Source organism: Protopterus annectens, chromosome 17.part0, assembly GCF_019279795.1.
Source record: "Protopterus annectens isolate FY-2018-M chromosome 17.part0, PAN1.0, whole genome shotgun sequence".
NCBI classification, from domain to species: Eukaryota; Metazoa; Chordata; order Ceratodontiformes; family Protopteridae; genus Protopterus; species Protopterus annectens.
In genome coordinates, this window is record NC_056751.1 from 102388122 (window position 1) to 102406281 (window position 18160).

Below are 18160 nucleotides of genomic sequence, written 5' to 3' on the forward strand. Positions count from 1 at the left end.
GCAACGGAGAATGCAAGATCTCCGTAGCTTTTTAGAAAGTGTCTTGCCATGTTAAAGGAGTTTAACATAGCAAGACAGCTTTAAAAAAAAAACGGAGATCTTCCTTTCTCCGTTGCTTTTTTTAAAGTTGTCTCGCTATGTTAAACTGTTTGACATAGCGAGACAGCTTTAAAAAAAGCAACGGAGAAAGGAAGATTTCCATTTCATTTTTTAAAGCTGTCTCGCTATGTTAAACTCCTTTAACATAGGGAGACACTTTCTAAAAAGCAACGGTGATCTTGCTGCTTTCTCCGTTGCTTCCACACGCAGCTCTGATGTACTGCGTAAGCATATGCATGCGCAGTACATCAGAACTGCCACAGAATACCAGACAGCTGCATAAGGGCAGCACGGAGGCATTATACAATGCCATTATTTAAGAAAAGTATTTTTTTTCTTAAATAATGTCATTAATATAACAATAACCACTTCTGGGTGTGAGTAATGCTGGATTTACCCACGGTTGTCTTTGTTTGGCCACTCGGGCTTCGCTCTCGTGACCAAACCACACCAACCATGGGTAAATCCAGCATTACCCACACCCAGGCGTGGGTTATTGCTTAATTCCACAATAGCGGTGAAAAATGAAAATCCCACTATAGTGCACAGGCAGCTTACTGAGTACAAATCAATGCTGCTTGCACAAACCATGATCAATAAAACTTTGTGAAAAATGACTACACTTGTCAGAGTGCAGGGTAACAAGAGGCATATCACAGTAAGAAAGTTTGCTGTTAAGTTTCAGTATGGAAACTGAAGAGAAAAAAACAGCCAGGCTGGTGATTGTAGGAGGGAGAGAAAATCTTAACTAGCTACCCAGTGAATATTCCCTCGCAAGTCAGTTATTTAGGTGAGTGACATATCCGTGACTTGAGATAATTATCCCAATGTTAAATGATAAAACTTTATTTGAATAGTTCTTAATGTCCTGTTTTTATTTCTGCAGTGTGTTGTCGCTACAGTTGCTTTTGGTATGGGCATAAATAAACCTGATATTCGGAAAGTTATTCATTATGGAGCACCAAAAGAAATGGAGTCATATTATCAAGAAATCGGTAGAGCTGGCCGAGATGGATTGCCTAGCTCTTGCCATGTACTCTGGACCCCAGCTGACATTTGTTTGAGCAGGTATGTCAGTTGATGCAGAATGTATTGTAATGATGATGTTTAAGGTGAATTTTGTGAATGTTTTCAATTCTTTAGATTGGTGGTCTGGTACTTCAGTCCCTTGCAACAATTATTTGATGTTGGTGAACGCAGTTAAAAGAAAAACATTTCAACACCAAAACAAGAAACGTCATCAGTGCACATGTAATGAGTTACACATAATGTGTAAAAACCTATACCAAATGGAGGTGTCTAATATTTTAAGGGTTTTGCCAGTCAGCAAATTACTCTGTATAAAAATCCCCTCTTTCCAGAAGGGACATTCTGAGCTAGAACTGTTTAGAAGGATGTTTTTGATTTGCTAGGTTACCTTCATCTGTCTTTGCATGTCTTAATAAACCTGTTGAAGGAACACCAATAAATGGGATCAAGCATGAGTTTTTTTCTTTTCACTGTACTAGTGCGTGATAGTTTTTTTTCAATAGCTGTTTTTCAATAGCTGTTTTCTGCTACTGTTATTTCAGTTAGTACTTTATTCATTATTCAATTTTTATTTATTATTTTAAGTAATTTGTTATTGATAGTTTTTGTGCTAGTTCATTATTTTCTTCTGAATATGTAGAAGACACTTTTCACAAATGCTGCTGTGATCAGAAATTTGTAGCCCTGGATCAGCACATAGAGTTGCATGTATTGCCTATGCCTAGACCAGTGTTTTGATATCTGCATCATCTGTACAAAAAAAAAATACAGCCCTTTATGGAAGGGCTTAGACTGGCAAATAAAAAAAAAAAAAAAACAAGCACATTTGTCAAGAAGAGTAAGTGAACTTGCAGTCATTGATCAGTGGAAGTTTTATAAGCACAAGAGAAAAGTAATCAGGTTTTATGAGAGTGGAAATTAGTCATTGTCAGTGCATCAAGAGACTACTCATTTCTGAAAACCCAGATCCATTGACCTTTACCAATAGTTTCCCTGACTTCTTACCTGCACGATAAGACAGAAGGTTTCCCACTTTCAGGAGTAACAGAAGGACTCCGTGAATGCCAGGCTAAAGTGTGAGAGGTTAGTGATTGACATTCTGAAGTCCAGTCACTAATGGGCAATTTTTTTTTTTTTTTTCTTTTTTTTTTAAGATCAGGTTTGTGGTGTCCTAAGGAATTATCCTTAGTCTGAGGTATAGCAATGGTGTGGAGGTACAGGAAAGGGCAACTCCCAAAAAAACTCTGTGATTTAATTACATTTTAGCATTGTTTTGATACTTCTAATCATTTATGGTTACACTTGAGAGAATCAGTCATACATTGACTGTATTTCTGTCATGGAGCTGATTTGGAGTATTCTGTGCTCTTCGAAACCCTCATACTTTTCATTATTTAATTCTGACCCCCATTACCTCCTGCTGATGATTAGCATGCCCCAATTAGCCCACCATACTCCTCTTCACCTAGAACCCTCCTCCCAGTCTGTATCTGAGGGGTGGCAGTCCTTCTGTGAGCATGTGGGATGGCGTATCCCTCTACAGGGATAGAACAGCCCCCTAGTATGTGGCCTTTCAGACTTTCCAGTTTTCCCCTTAGGAGAGGCAGGCATTATATATACTGCTGGGGGTGGAAATTTAGTATACAAGAAAAGGAAATCTTCACTGGGTGGAGCAAGCATGATGAGGCAGACATCAGTTTGCTGATGCCCCTTTCTACATAGTAACTGTTTGCAGTCAAGGAGGGACATATGCCTCCACCAATGCATGCAATGATTGCACTCAAAGCCCCAACCCCAGTGGTGACTGACAAAAAAATTCAAGTCTGCTCAAGATGCTATCATTATAGTCATAAAGTAAGGGGTTCTTCCTTATCTACAGCCTCCATGAAAGCCTTTTTGCCGACGTGCATTTCTAGAATTTAATAACCACAAAGGGAAGCAAATCCACATCAAAACAAGCACTGAACCAAAACAAAAAGTGTAAGTGCTACAGAGTACCATAAAACCAAACTACTTGAAGTAAATCAAAACAGGAACATTTTATTGTAGGTCATACAATTAAGCACTTTCATTTAATATGTTACAGACTTCATTAAGACTGAAAAGCAGTTGTCAGTGGACTGAATAAAAATGCTTTCACTTTAGTCACATGTACAGGGTCATGAACAGGGTAAAAATTTTAAAGTGACAAGTGCTGTTTAAAAAGTACTGCGCTAAGAGTATTATAAAATGTATACGAATTGCAAGAATATGCAAATGTAAATATATAAAACAAAGTAATAGAATATAAACCAATGTAAGATGAATAGATACTTTAATATTATTTACTTGTTTATTAATCTATTTATGTGCATGCCGTACAAACATTAGAACCTGGCCACACACAGTTTTATTAAGGTGTTAAGTGAAATATAATTTAAGCTAATTGGTTCACTAGAGTTTTGCTCAGTCTGCCAGACTAGTTCACAAAATTCTAACTTGTTCACCCAAGAGCCTCACTGACTACATTGTACTACTATGGCTTCATCCCTTCATTTCTATTTCATTACTTTTCTTTTATTCCTGGAAGGAACTCCCAAATCAACAGGAATAAAACTTCCATAGGTAACTTGTACTGTTACACTCCTTTGTTTTACCATCCGTTCAGAACACTTTTCGCTTAGTTGTCTTTTTTTTTTTTTTTTTTTTTTTTAACCAGTTTCAGAAACTATTTATTTCTGGTGATCATCACTCTTTAGTTTCTTTGCCTCAAAATTTCTTCAGTATTTTTACAGTTTTGACAAACATTCTTAATTTCAAAAATGTACTTCATTTACCACTCACTAAAACTCTCCCTAGATCATACATTTTCTTGTAAAACATTTTTTCTTCTATCTTTCATAGTTCAGGTCCCTCTTTATTGTTGCCTTTGCAAGTTTGCCGTCTTTGTCTGCAGAGTCTGCTTGTGTATTTTTGGACTTTTTTTACCATTTACCTTTTTTTAACTTCTGTCTTCCAAATGCATTCATTTCTTGGGCCAGATCGTTTTATCTCATGTAGATGGAATTCATAGTTTCCATTCTCTTATTATTTTATACCCACTTCATTCTTCACTGTACCACAGTAACGTTTTTGGGCCTGTGGCAATTAACTTTGCTTCTGTGACATAACTTGATTGAGAGGTTTCTTTTTAATGTCACTTTTCTAAACATGTATTATATTTTTATATATTTTCCTTGTTTTCCATTTTTTTTGATGGGACATTCATGCAGTCAGTGAAGTTATCACTAAACATTTTTGATTCTCTAAATGCTGAGTTTTGTATTCATTTACTTGTTCCACATCTTCATTTAAATGCACAGGTTCCCTTTGTAATGTTTCTGTATTAGCTTATTTTTTTTAAGATAGATGCATGACTAGGTAAAGAACTTTTTAAAATCTTTTGCCTAGGTTCCCCTGCACAGTATGCACATGCATTCTATTGGTTTCCCATGAGTATTAAGGATTCCGTTTTAACAGAATAGGGACTCATTCCTATGAGCATCTTGACTGCAGCCAAGTAAAACAGATTATTGTGAACATATTCCAGGGGAATGCATTATTTTACTGATTCTGCAGATAGGTATTTTAGTTCATTGCCACAGTGTTGAAGTGTTCCCTGTATTATATCTCTGACCAATGTGCAACATAGACATTAATGTGTGGCAAACGGTCAAAATGTGAGATATCCTGTTTTTACGCTGTAAGAAAACTATGCCATGATTATGGTCCCTCAACCAAATATACATTATGTAAGTGTTTAATAATGTCTACACACCGACACGCACACAACAGTGACTTTACTTGTTGGTATTATTTATGTATTTCATCATTCACTGAATAAGAATAAAACATCCAAGGAAAACACAGTCAATATAGTAGGTATATAATTGTTTGGCACAGAGAGACACACACACAGATTCACCCCCCCACACTTTGAACCCTTATTAGCTGTATCCCTAATGTCCTACCTGGGACCTCAAATTAGGGGAAAACACTAGGGGGAGAGCAGAAACCCTGCTTTTTACCTGTGCTGACAGTTCTGCATTTTTCTTCATCTTGAACAAAAAAACCCTCATACCTTCTCTAAAAGCTGGGTGAAGCCCTCTCTAAATCCTGCTGCAAAGTCATGAAAAAAAATGAGCTGTAACAAAACTTACTACCATAAGTGGGAGATTTAATCTCCTAGGCCCTTCCATTAATGTTAGTGTTTTAAATAAATATTAATGAATGTGGCTTCTTGAGTTGTACCCACAGTGATCTAAGTGCATCCATTTTGTTATACTAAGTGACAGCCTTTTAGATACTATCTCCATTAAGATTTTATAATCCTGGTTCAACATTGATATTGGCCTGAAGGACTCTGGAAGGACCATTTTTCACATTGTTTAGTATATCTACAATAACAACTTCACTCCATGAACCTGGTACTGTGGTCTGTAGTACTGCATTCAGCAATCCAGCATCATCTCCTCCCATTGACATATTTCTAATAATATACATTCCAGTCCAGGTTTTTTAGCTACTGGAAAGACAAACCGCTTCCTGTGGTTAGTGGATGGGTAGTACCAGTCTCCCTAAAGCACTACATGTCTGACCGAAACTCAGAGTACTCTTATCTAATGCATTACATTATCCTATGTTATACTTTCTGTATAAAATGTATTTGAGTTCTGACTAGTAGCAACACCTTGAACCCTTTTAATCCCTTCTATTATACTAGACCATGTTTCCATCGTATGCTTAATTAATAAATAACTGCTTTGGGCCATTCTTACTTTAAAGTTTCCTTGTTTAAGAGTTCTTGACCTATAATCATAGGTTCATAGGCAGGTACTAGGCTGTTGGCCCTAGGGCATAATTAAGCCTAGCCAAATTGTTTCGGCTTGTGCCTCCCATGTGATTTAATCAAATTCCTGTTTACTCCTTTGTCCACTGCTATACTTCTGCTGCATCTGACTTATTGCTTCTTGCAGGTGAAATTTACTTTTCTATTAGCCATTTCTGCATTCATGTCAAGCAGACTCCTCTTTCTTTTGTTTGTCCTGGATGTGTAGTGCTGGAAAGCTGTTTTGAGGGTGTAGAAACTCCAAAAAGCAACAGTATGCAGATCAGGAAGGAAGTATTCAGCCAGAAATATAAATCCAGAGTGTTGCTGTTTATATAAATCCAGAGTGTTGCTGTTTAAAGCAGTTCCAACAACCATGAAATTTTTAAGTACTTTCATCCATACAGTTTAGGACTTCATCAGAAATAAATGCTTCACCAATACTCCCCTTTTAAAGCTAGGCCATCCAATTACATAATTAAATTAATTCAATATTCAAATATCCAGGTGAAAGTCCATCAAAGTTAAAAGTCATATTTCCCCTTTGTTCACATTTCTTTATACAAAAACTTTAAACTCAAGAACAAACTATCAAGAAAATAAGTTAAAAAAATAATGAAGTTATCAAAAAAAGAAAACGATTAGTCAAAATTGAAAGCAAGAAACGCATTCCCTATAATTTAGCTGCACGAAGTTTGAGTACAGGCTTAATGTTAACAGTCATCATTCATACCAGAATGGCTAAAGGCATTAACTTTAAATTGCCAAAGTAGTTCCCTGTATTCCAGCTTGTTCTTCCAATCATTCCCCCCTCCCCCTGGACTAATCTCCACTTCTTCTGTAACAGTAAGTTTAAAATCATTGTGTGACTTTTCTTTTAATGTATGTTTGTGTAGATCATTGTTGGTGTTTTTAACTTAAATACTATGTTACTGTATGGTGCATATGGTGATGTGCTTGGTGTGACTCTATATTGGCAGGACAGAAAGGACATTAAGAAAAAGAATTTATGAGCATATTTATAGTATTAAAGTTAAAAACACAAACAGTGCTATTTACAAAAATTCGTTACAGGAAGACACATTTTAGTTTATATTTGATAATCATGTTAGAGGACTTGTTCATAGACCATTTTTTGACATGACTCGGGCCACATAGCAAAGAGTACATTGCAGTAAATGACAATATCTGACACTGGGCATTTCAGTTGAGTTACAGTAGTAGTCATTTTTAAACAATGCAGTATATGTGCAAAATAATAAATAAACCTTTTCAAATGAATAATGGAATGATTCTTTGGCATAAGGGATATACAGGTATTGTTGATCAGCAGTGTAGCTGGCAAAAACAATCAGTAAAAGCTTAAAGAAACTTAATGTGTAGCCGAATACTTGCACTACTATTAAATAGGCATAACATAGAAATCTAACAGTCTAACTGCAATATCAAAATATTTTACACACACGCATATACATAAGTTTCAGAGTTTGTATGTGCATAATTGCATTTGTGTATTGAATCCAGTTGTGTTCTTGGGTCTAATATATGCAACATTGAAGAAGTGAAAGGTTAATACAGAAAAGGAATATACATGTATGTCAGACTCTATTGCTGTAATTGATGAAATGTATATATTGTAACAGAGGGTACTGGAAGGGAGGAGGTTAAATTCAGCCCGGCTAACCTTAAGAAGAAATAGCTTGAATTTAAATGACTTTGTTTAGACCATAAAGATTGTATCTCACAGTTCTGAATGAGGCCAGAGACGCAATGTCTCTGAAAAGTCTAGGCTTGGGATCCTGCTTGTATTATCCTTAGGGGTGAACTAATTGCTACACTGGGATGCCAGAGAATGGCTTGTTTCTGCAGGAAGGGTTGGAATTGTTTTGCAGTTTCCAGATGCTGTAATAAACCTTAGCTAATCCTGGCTCATTTTCTAATGAGAGGGTAGTGCTGGAACCAGAGAGACAGATGACCAGATGTGATGTAATTCTGAAACCAGCACAAAAATTGTATTTGAAAACTAGTGAGAGGTATGAGGTGTGCATTCTGTTTTTGGACTTGACGCTTGCCTTGCTTTAGTAAGTAACTAGGGAACAATAATTCTTCAGTCAGTTAGAAAAATATAGTAAGATTAGCTAAATGTTCTGTATCTCTGTGAGTCTTTCCATCTGTGTTTTTTTATATCTCTTGTGATTGAAACCCTGTTGTTTATTGTAAATAGGTATTCAATATTTTCATTTTTTTTAATTATTTATTAAATATATCTAAACCTTTTATTGTGGCTAGTCTTTTAGAAAATATTTAACCTTTGAGAGTACTTGCATTTATTTAGTTGCACTTTGGTTCCATGTTCCTGAAAGTCTTACTGCTTGGTTAAACACTACCATTTGTATAAGTATTAAGTTTACTAAGTGTAATTGGGTACTCTGGTAAGAACGTTAAAGTAGCTGGCTTCAGGTGTTCTGGTGGCAGTAAATCTACCTTATAGCCTGGGTGGAGGTGGCAGAGCAGTTAAGCTGTGTCAGCTTTTCCGAGGTGTGTGTAACAGATACTTTGAGCAGGGACACAGAGCACTGATTTTACAGAAAGGGTGGTGGAGGACTTGGCTTGGACAGTTGGCTAAGGATTGATCTCTATGGAGTGTGTGGTGGTCAATGGGGAGTCTTATTTGGGGCCTGAAGAGAAAGCCCAGCATTAGGACTGGAGTTTGCATTCCCTGTGTGCTCTTAAGGGAAATTGTACTTGGTGCAGAGAGCTGCATCTGAAAATACTGTCTATTTTTCTCACAGTGAACATTCCACACTGGTGAGAATTGAGGCTCCTTGATCTCTGGCCTAGAGGAGGAACGTCACAATTAGTATAAGGGGGAGGTGTGATGCTTGGTATATTAGCCTGCATCTCTGAAGCAGTCACACTTGCTCTGTTGTCAAATTGAACTTAAGTTTTTTCGTAAATAGTATGAGGGTATTGAGTGTTCTTAGTTCATTTGACACTTTAGTCAATGCGGCAGGGGCTATTTTATAGAATGCTGTTTCTTTGCAAGCTTAGATAGTGTTAGGTTGTACCACCTGTGTGGTGGCATAGGTTTTAAGTCCTAGTTTATGATATATTTTAAGATGTTGACAGTATTGCTTACTCAGTTATTTAAAGGTTAATGTGTTGAGTAGGAAGGTGAATTTATTTTTTATATTTTGTTAACCTGGTAATTGAACTCGTCCAGGAATCCTTTTCATCAATGACCAGGGCCACAGTGGCAAAGACAATAGCAAGCAAGTACAGCTATTAAGTGCACTTAGGAATGCAAAGAAAAGAAAATATTGCTATTGAGGTATTGGCAAAGGTCTGCATGTGCAATACATAGCCAAAGTGGGACATTGAATAAGTACAGCATTAAATATTTACAAGGATGCATGCATTGTTAATGTTTAAATGTACGATGTTAACTTCATTATAAATGTATACTTGTGTGTGAGCTTATTGCATAGCTGACAGTGCTGTAAGATGTTCCTACAGTGTAAATTACCTAGAATGAGCCTGTGAATGTTACATGGCTATGCAGAAAGAAAAATTGTGTGTGTGTGTGTGTGTGTGTGTGTGTGTGTGTGTGTGTGTGAGGGAATTATATTTTCTTTATTCTTGGTATCCTAAGATGGCATCAGACAAGACTAAACCTGTACATTTTGGAATGGAAACACCAGTAAACTAGAACCTAAATAATTATGTATCTTTACATTAGTCCATGGCTCTATAGCACTTGCATTTACTTTCTTTGAACAGATGGTTTCTCTTGAGTGTTTTCTTGAAAGTCACTAGTTGGTCTGTATACATAATGATGTCCTCCTGTTCTCATGTTGCAGTGTTCATAACAATAGGGAGGTTGCTGTCTCCAGCACCGACATCTTGCCAGTATATCAAAGTCTTTGGATAAGGGGTACATGCGATGTTGCATGTCATAGCCATAAACCTACATCTGCTATACATGTGACATCTGCACGTACCCAAGTTAGAACATTTCTGCCGCAGTGATCTGCAGAAGTCTGATCGCCAGCTCGTGCAATCCGGTTGTTAGTTTGCCTTTGGCTGTCCACATTCAAGCTAAGTACCCTTTTTGGATTTTTGATTATACTTTTTTTTCTTGCATTTCAGACGTACATGTCAGCTAGGAAGGGAAAGTGAAGTTTTGGAAGACAGATTCCACATAAGGACACGCATGACAAGTGTTTGTTTTGCTTAGGGGCAGGCCACGATTACAAGTCTTGTGACATCTGCCAGTTCTTTGTTCCCAAAACTTTGAGAAGCTGTCTGGCTGCTTTAAATTTATACTTAGAAAATCAAAGACTGTGACATTTGGTGTCCAGTATGGAGGGCGGGGTAGATACCTCCAAGGAGCCGCCTCGGAAGAAGGCCAAAAAATTTAGGCCCGACACTAATGCTGCACCTCAGGAGTCTGGTGAGACTCTTGAGGCAGATGATAGCCCAGGGTTTCATTAGGCATTGGTTTTACCGCAGGAACTGGGAACTGTGGTGGAAGCCGGTTTAGCCGAAATCCAGAGTATATCCACTGAGGTTAGTCAACCATCAAGCCCTGATGGTGAGAGGGAACCATGACTCTTGGAGTCAGAGGGGCCTACTACTGCCTTACATTCTACCACGATGTTGGCTCCCAAACCGACTACTTCTCCTGTTTCTTTAAAAAAGAAACAAAAAGAAAAGCACAGAGCTGCAGAATCTACACCACGATGGGAAACCTTTTCTCGGAACTTGTTCAGAGCTTTCCACACCCTTCGGTCTCAGGTGCTCCCACCAGTTCTACTCCCTGTGCAGCCACTAGAAGACTAGGAGGAAGAAACCTTTTCCTCACATGAATTCCTGACTTATTGTTCCCAAATTGAGTCCTCCAAGGACTTTGCTACCCCTGAAGAAGAAGACTCTCTTAGTCCTGAGTCTCCGGGGCAAGAATTTTCCTTTGGAGTTACCATTACCTTAATGAGAGAGCATTTTAAATGGGAGGTTTCTGATGTGTCTGAGACAAAAAAAAAACTGTATTCTGCAGATGGAACAACCTTCTCCGTCTGCAGTTCCCCCTTTGCTCCCAGCTTTCCAGGATGCTTTTCAGGGTGCCTGTCAGAACCCAGACTTTCAGCCTCCTGTTTCTAAATGACCTGATAGATTTTACAAGGTGCCCCAATAGGCACAATTCCTGTTCAAAAATCCTCCTGCAGACCCTGCAGTTATTGCTGTGTCAGCAGACAAATCCTCCAGGCAGTTACCCTCTACTACTTTGTTCCCAAGAGATAGCAAGTTCACGGGCAGACTGGTGGAGAAAATATAGACTTCTTCTATCCTAGCCATCAGAGCTGTTAATGGTCAAACCCACAATGCTAAATTTGTCCTAGATTTATTGTCTAAGGCTGTTACCGTAATGTCTGAGGTAGCAAATTTTCCTACCAAGTGTCAGCCAGCTACCCTGCACTCTACTGTCTCTCAGGTGACCAGGCATTCCGTCAAGTGCAGCTATGATGCTGTAGAAGCATCATCTAAGTCTGCAGCATCTGGCTCTGTACTCCGGAGGTATTCCTGATTGTGACTCCAGCCTCTACCCTTGGATGTACAGACCAAATTGCTTGATGCACCTCTGGATAATAAAGCTCTCTTTGGCTGTGCTTCAGCTGAGCTCCTTAAATCCATTCAAGAAAAGGGTAAAGATCTGCAAAATTTGAAACATTTACTCGTCTTGCTCATTCCTAGATAACACAGGAACTAACCATAAAAGACCAGTTTTGTAAGGAGGCAGTCCTCAAACTCTGCTGCAGCTCAGTCTAAGGGATGGAGGCACTCCAGGAAACAAACCACCCTTAGACCCTCCTCCACCTCAACTCCTACTTCCTTTCGGGGACAGCTGTTCCCTGACAGAGCTCCTCCACTGTGACTCAAATTCCTTACCCAGATCCAGCCCCCTGTCCCTCTCTCTAACCCTATCCCTACCCTCCTGGCAGAAAATCACTTCAGAGAATCGGGTCCTTTCTATCATAAAAAACGGTCACTTCATGACTTGTTGGGCAGTTCCAACATTCCAGAGGACCCCTCAACCTCCATCTAATCCTCTCCACCTTTTTCCAGCAATTCTGGATCAGCTCCTATCTCAGGGCACAATAGAACATCTCCCTTGGGATCAGACAGCCAAAGGCATTTATTCCAGAATGTTTCTGGTCCTAAGAAAAGATGGTCCTTTGAGACCAATTCTCGACTTGTCCGTACTCTATCAATATCTCAAGGTTCCTACCTTCAAGATGCTCAGCCTACAGCATCTCTTACCTCTTACCCCTCACCAAGCCTTTATGGCATTCCTGGATCTGAAGGATGCTTACTTTCAAATCCCCATTCTTCCCAGCTATAGGAAATTCCTGCGTTTCTCAATAGGTTCCTCACATTTTCAGTTTTCTGCATTGCTGTTTGAGGTCTCTACACCAACAGTATTCACAATGTGTCTAGCCCCGATTATTGCCCATTGCAGAATGCAGGCAATTCAGATTTACCCCTACCTAGATGATCTCCTAATCCTGCATCAGGACTGTATCACTCCCTATCCCATCACTTAGACATGATGGCCAGGATCTTGAGGACCTAGGTTTCACAGTACATCTACAAAAACCCCAAATGACACCAATTCAAGACCTGGTAGTCTTGGGGTGCAGGATAAGGACAGACATGATGCCATCCTTTATCACTTGCCAGAAGGTGGAAACCCTCACCCACTACTTCCAATCTCTCCATCTCCCAGCCATCTCAGCCAGGGAGTTTCTGAGGGTCCTGGGCAACATGGCCTCCTTAATTCCTATGCTTCCCTTGGCCGGGCTGCGTATGATGAAAATCCAGTGGGTCTTGAGGAATTTGTGGAGCCAACACACACGTCCTCTGGATGTTACACTCCCTCTTCTCCCATGCCTGAAAAAGGAGCTGTCATGGTGGATCTCCATCATTACCCTCAATCAAGGGGGTACCCCTGCAGATCCCTCCTCCCACACAACACCTCTAAACAGATCCATCAGAGCTTGGTTTGGGAGCCATCCTGCACAGTAACAGTCAAAACAAAGTCCAAGGAGAGTGGTCCACCCAGAGAAAAAAGGGACCACATCAACATAAAAGAACTGAGGGCCCTTCTGTTGGCACTGCAGGCCTTCCAAAAGATTCTGCTGCCAGGCACCTTGAAGGTAATCACAGACAAATATGACTGTTCTGTGTATGTGAGCAAGCAGGGAGGGATAAGATCTTATCCACTCTGCACCTTGGCATTTCAGATTTGGTCCCATAGCGGCAAACCTTCACATAAAACTGCAAGCTGTATACATTTCCTCAGCGGAGAATGTGATGGCAGACTCCCTCAGCAGAACCTTAGCACCCTCTCATGAATGGATGCTTCACAGGAAAGTGTTTTTGGATCTTATTCACAGGTGGGGTACTCCACAGGCAGATCTGTTTGTCTCCTCCCAGAACAGACAGATGCCCCTCTTTTGCAAGAGAACTCCGCATCCACAAACTTGGAAGATGGACGCTTTCTCTTTTTCATGGGAGGGGATGTTCCTTTATGCCTTCCTGCCATTCACAATTATTCAAAAGGTCCTTCTGACTATTCAGAGGGACAAGCCAAAAATCCAGCTGGTGATTCCCTTTTGGCTAAGACAGCATTGGTTTCCCCTTCTGTTTGTATTAGCCAAGGGCAGTCACCACAGGTTACCTCACCGAGTCAACCTACTCACACAAGATAAGGGATCCCTCATACACCCACAGGTGCTCAAACTCAAACTGACCTTATGGGTGATAGAATTTTGATCCCCTTTAGACACCTGTATTCAGAGGATGTACACAATGTGTGTCAGAAGCCTAACTTCTCTGCTCCTTCGACTTCCTTCTCCTCAGAGCATTCTGCATTTGAGGTGGTGGAAACAGTATTGTCTGTTTTTGCAGGATGGATGATTCCTCCTCACTCAGATCTCCCCTCTGAATCCTGTATGGACTTGAGCTCCATCATTCCAGTCTACAGGGACAGCCAGCCCAAAGTCTCCAGGCTACTCAGCAGGGTATTGCTATTTCTTCCACTACTTATCTGAAACACCTCACCAAAGTCTTCCCTAGGAAGAGGAAGTGCAAGAGGAGGCATCTGGACTCCCCTCAGGAGTGCATGACTGAAGATACAGATTTCAATAACAGAGAAGGGTCCCCAAGATCTCCACCCAAAGATATCATTCCCTTAGATGCCATGGTCATGGTGGCTGAGCCACTATGAAAAGAACTTGTGTAGCAGAGTTGTTCTATCCATTCCCCTAACAGGGAGTCTAAGGCATTGGACAGATTTGGGAAGCGTGTGTATGCATCAGCGACATTTGCACTCCAATCGCTGAATTATTTGGCACACTTCACGAGACTACAGAAGGATTTGACTAAAAGAACTTTCAAACTCCCTCTAGGGGAGCAGTACATTCAGAGGCTTAGTTTTCTGTGGTCTTGCAGTTGGCTACCTTTCTATCAATCACTAACTCGTCCATGAGGCTCATCTCCCATATGGCTGAAGGTACCTCAATGGCAGCGGGTTCGGATATTTCTATTAGGAGGCATGCCTGGATGCACTTTTGTGACTTTGCAGAGCCCTTCAAGTCTTCTTTCGTCAATGCCTCTTTTGAATGAAGCTCTTTGTTCAAACCTAAAGTTAAGGACACTCTATCCAGGTGCAAGTAGGATGGAAAAGACCCTCTTTGCAGTGGGCCTACATTTTTCGACTCAAAGGACCTTTTCCAGAAATTAACGAGGAGGCAAAAAAATGTGGTTTACGAAGTCCCAAGGTCCTTTCCAAGATCCCCTTAAAGATATTTCCCCCAGGGGCATATGGGGGGGAACTAGAGTGGAAGACGCCGCTCACTCGGCAAAGGAGGCTTACAGAATCAGGAGTCCAGAGGTTCCTTCTCCAAAAGACCTTATCAGTGCTCCTGAAAGGAGGCCCGATTGTCCGCCTCCAGAGACAATCCGGGGTTGTTTATCCCTGCACCAGAGGGCCTGGTTTGGCACTACAAAAGATACTTGGGTGTAGAAGATTGTTTCCAGAGGTTTTATAATTCCATTTTTCTTACCACCTCCACCTGTACACAAAATTCTAGATGTTCACCAAGTCAGAGGAAAGCAGCAGCACTAAAAATACAAAAACTGCTAAAGAGGTCCCACAACACCTGATAGAATCCGGAACTTGCTCAAGATTTTTTTAGTGCTAAAAAAGCAGGGGTAGAGACCAATTCTGGATATCAGCAGTTTGAACAAATCGGTTCAGCACGCCAAGCTGTGGATAGTCATGGTTCAGTCCATTCTGCCCTTTTTGTGCAAGGATGACTGGATATGCTCAGTAGACCTTCAGGATGAGTACTGGCACATAAAAATGAACAGGCAATCCAGAAGGTATTTACGCTTTCAGCTGTGATCTAGCTATTCGTTCAGACCACTGACCTTTGGCCTCACCAAATCCCCCAGGGTGTTCACCAAATGTATGGCAGTAGTAGCAGCTCACTTTTGAGACTGCAGGGATTCTGAGCATTTCCATACTTGGATAACTGTCTCATTACAGCCCTGACCAGGCATTTACTGAGGAGCTCAAGACCAGGTACTGCAGACTTGCACCAATCCAACCATCACCATTAATTACAACAAATCTCAGCTAGAACTGACTCAGACATTGGAGTTCATAGGAACAATTTTCAACACTGTCAGTGACCGCTTGGCTTCCTCTGTGAAGAGTACAGGCTGTCAGATTCTAGGTCAGAAAGAGTGTTCACATTTCCACAATCTCTACCCGACTGATCTTACAAGCCTTGAGGTCAGTGTCTGTGGCTATAGTTCTAGTTCCCATAGGAAGATTTCACAACAGAATTCTTCAGTGGATGTTAACAATGCAGTGGTCTATTCTTTATTAGCCCACGTCAGCCCGGATAAGGATTACCCAGGTATGCAAAAAATTAGTTGTGGATTCAATCAGATCAAGTTCTGCAAGGCCATCCTTTCATTCTCCATCAGCCAAAGGGCATAATGACCAAGAACACTTGCCAGACAGGGTGAGGAGGCACTTCTGCTGAAAACAGTCAAAGGCATTTGGTCCCCCGAAGAGGCGAACATGTATATCAGTGTCCTGGAAATGAGAGTGGTCCTCTTAGCATTGCAGGCCTTCCAAGACACACACTCTTGTGGGACAATTGCAGTTCAGACCTTCAATATGTCAGTGGCTTGTTACTTCAACAAGCAAGGAGGGACAAGATCTTGCCCCTTGTGTCGAAGTTCTGAGTGTGTGGCAATGGGCGATCTCATCCAATTGATTTCTGATAGCAATGCACAATCCAGTGAAGTCCAAGGTGATAGACAAATTGAGCAGGTCCATTCTACCATCTCATGAGTAGTCTCTCAGTGTGAAGGTGGCAGAAATGATTTTTCACTAGTGGGGTCAGCCTTGCTGCGATCTCTCTGCATCTCTGCTAAAGTACAAGTGCAGCAGTTTGTTTGCCTTAATCCCCCCACTGGAGAGCCTCCAAAAGGTATTGTTCTGTATGATTGGTGTGCCGGTCTCCTCTGTGTGTATCCCCCACCTCCCTTGATCACCAAATTTCTGCAAAAAGCATTCTGGTTGAAGAGCAGAGTTGTCCTCATTGCACCTTGCTGGCCTTGACAGATTTGGTTCCCCTTTCTTTGGCCTCATCTAGTCTACCAACTTTGGATTCCGGATCCGATTCCAGACCTATCTCACCCAACTGATATGAATCACCCGGATATCTCAAGCCTAACTGCTGACAGCATATGATTTTTCTACTTCGTTAATAGCCAGACAGCATATGCAGTCTTCCTCAGTCATTCATATGCTTCTTTCTTCTCACAAAGCTTCCACAAGGAAACTTTATAGAAGTAAATTGAGCAGGTTTGGTTTTTGGGCAGATCGGAGACATATTGATCCTTTTTCTGCTCCTATACATAGTGTCCTTGAATTTTTGCAAAAATTGTCAGTGAAGGTGCTAGCTTCTCAACTTTGAGTCCAACTATCCGTCATCTTTAATTTTCCCCTAGGAATTGAGAGCTCCACCCTGGCTTCATCACAACTTTGTAAGGCCTTCTTGAAGGGTACCCTTATTTTGAGACCTCCTCATAAGGATCCAACTCCTCCACGGGACTTGTATTTAACACCAGGCTTTAATTCATTCCCCTTTTGAACCAGCAGCAAAATGTGATCTAAAATTTCTGATGTGGAAGACTATATTTTTGGTAGCCATCACCTCTGCTAGAAGGATGTCAGAACTCCAAGCCTTATTTCCAAACTTCCCTGCTTGATTTTTCATAGGGATAGGGTAGCATTATGAACCAATCCTTCCCTTCTTCCTAAGGTGTAGTCATAGTCAAACATCAACCAGTCCATTAATCTGCAATTTTTCTTTCCAAATTTCACAGACAAAGGTGAATATTTGTTATATTTATTTTCACAGACAATTGCATGCAGAGAGTATCAGAAAAACAGACTAATTATTTGTCTCTTTGCAGATTTCAAATTGGGTAAGCCAGTTACAAAGATAACTCTAGCAAGATGGCTTGGCTTACGGGATTGTATATCATTTGTCTACAACAACTTTGGTATGTCCTTGCCAAAACCTTTGAGCCCATTCAACCAAGTCCATGACAAAATCTTCAGTGTTTTTATGTAGGGCTTCCATGGGCGACATATATGCATCTGCAACTTGGGCTAATCCTTATACTTTTATTACTCATTACAAATTGGATCTGGTTTTGAGGAGAAGAGCAGTCATTAGCTCACCTTTGCTCAGGAATATCTTTCTTTAGAGTTTATCCAAGGTTTTAGGAAGCTGGGGACACTGTTCCAATTGTTGAGGAATGAATGAAAATTGACATCAGATAAAGAAGTTATGTACTCACCATTTTCATTTTTCCTCAACTCGCCCCCCACCCAACCCCCTACCTTTTTCAACTAATGACTTCTGGAACAGAGAGCTTATAAGGACACCACTGTTCCTTACATTGACTTCCAGATATTGCTTTTTTTACCATGATGATGATGATGATGATATTTCCTGGATTATGTAAACCCGCAAACAAGATCTGAGATGGGGGATAGTGCATTATGGGTAAGGGAGGAGCTCTAGAGTTTTCTGG

General features: G+C 40.5%; 1 protein-coding gene across 1 annotated transcript in view; it reads left to right on the forward strand.

Moving 5' to 3' along the window:
- WRN (WRN RecQ like helicase) overlaps window positions 1-18160 on the forward strand; it is a 2579924-nt gene that overhangs the window by 1067391 nt on the left and 1494373 nt on the right. Inside the window, 1 exon segment of the mRNA XM_044059154.1 lies at window positions 986-1167. Coding sequence (XP_043915089.1) covers window positions 986-1167 — 182 coding nt within the window.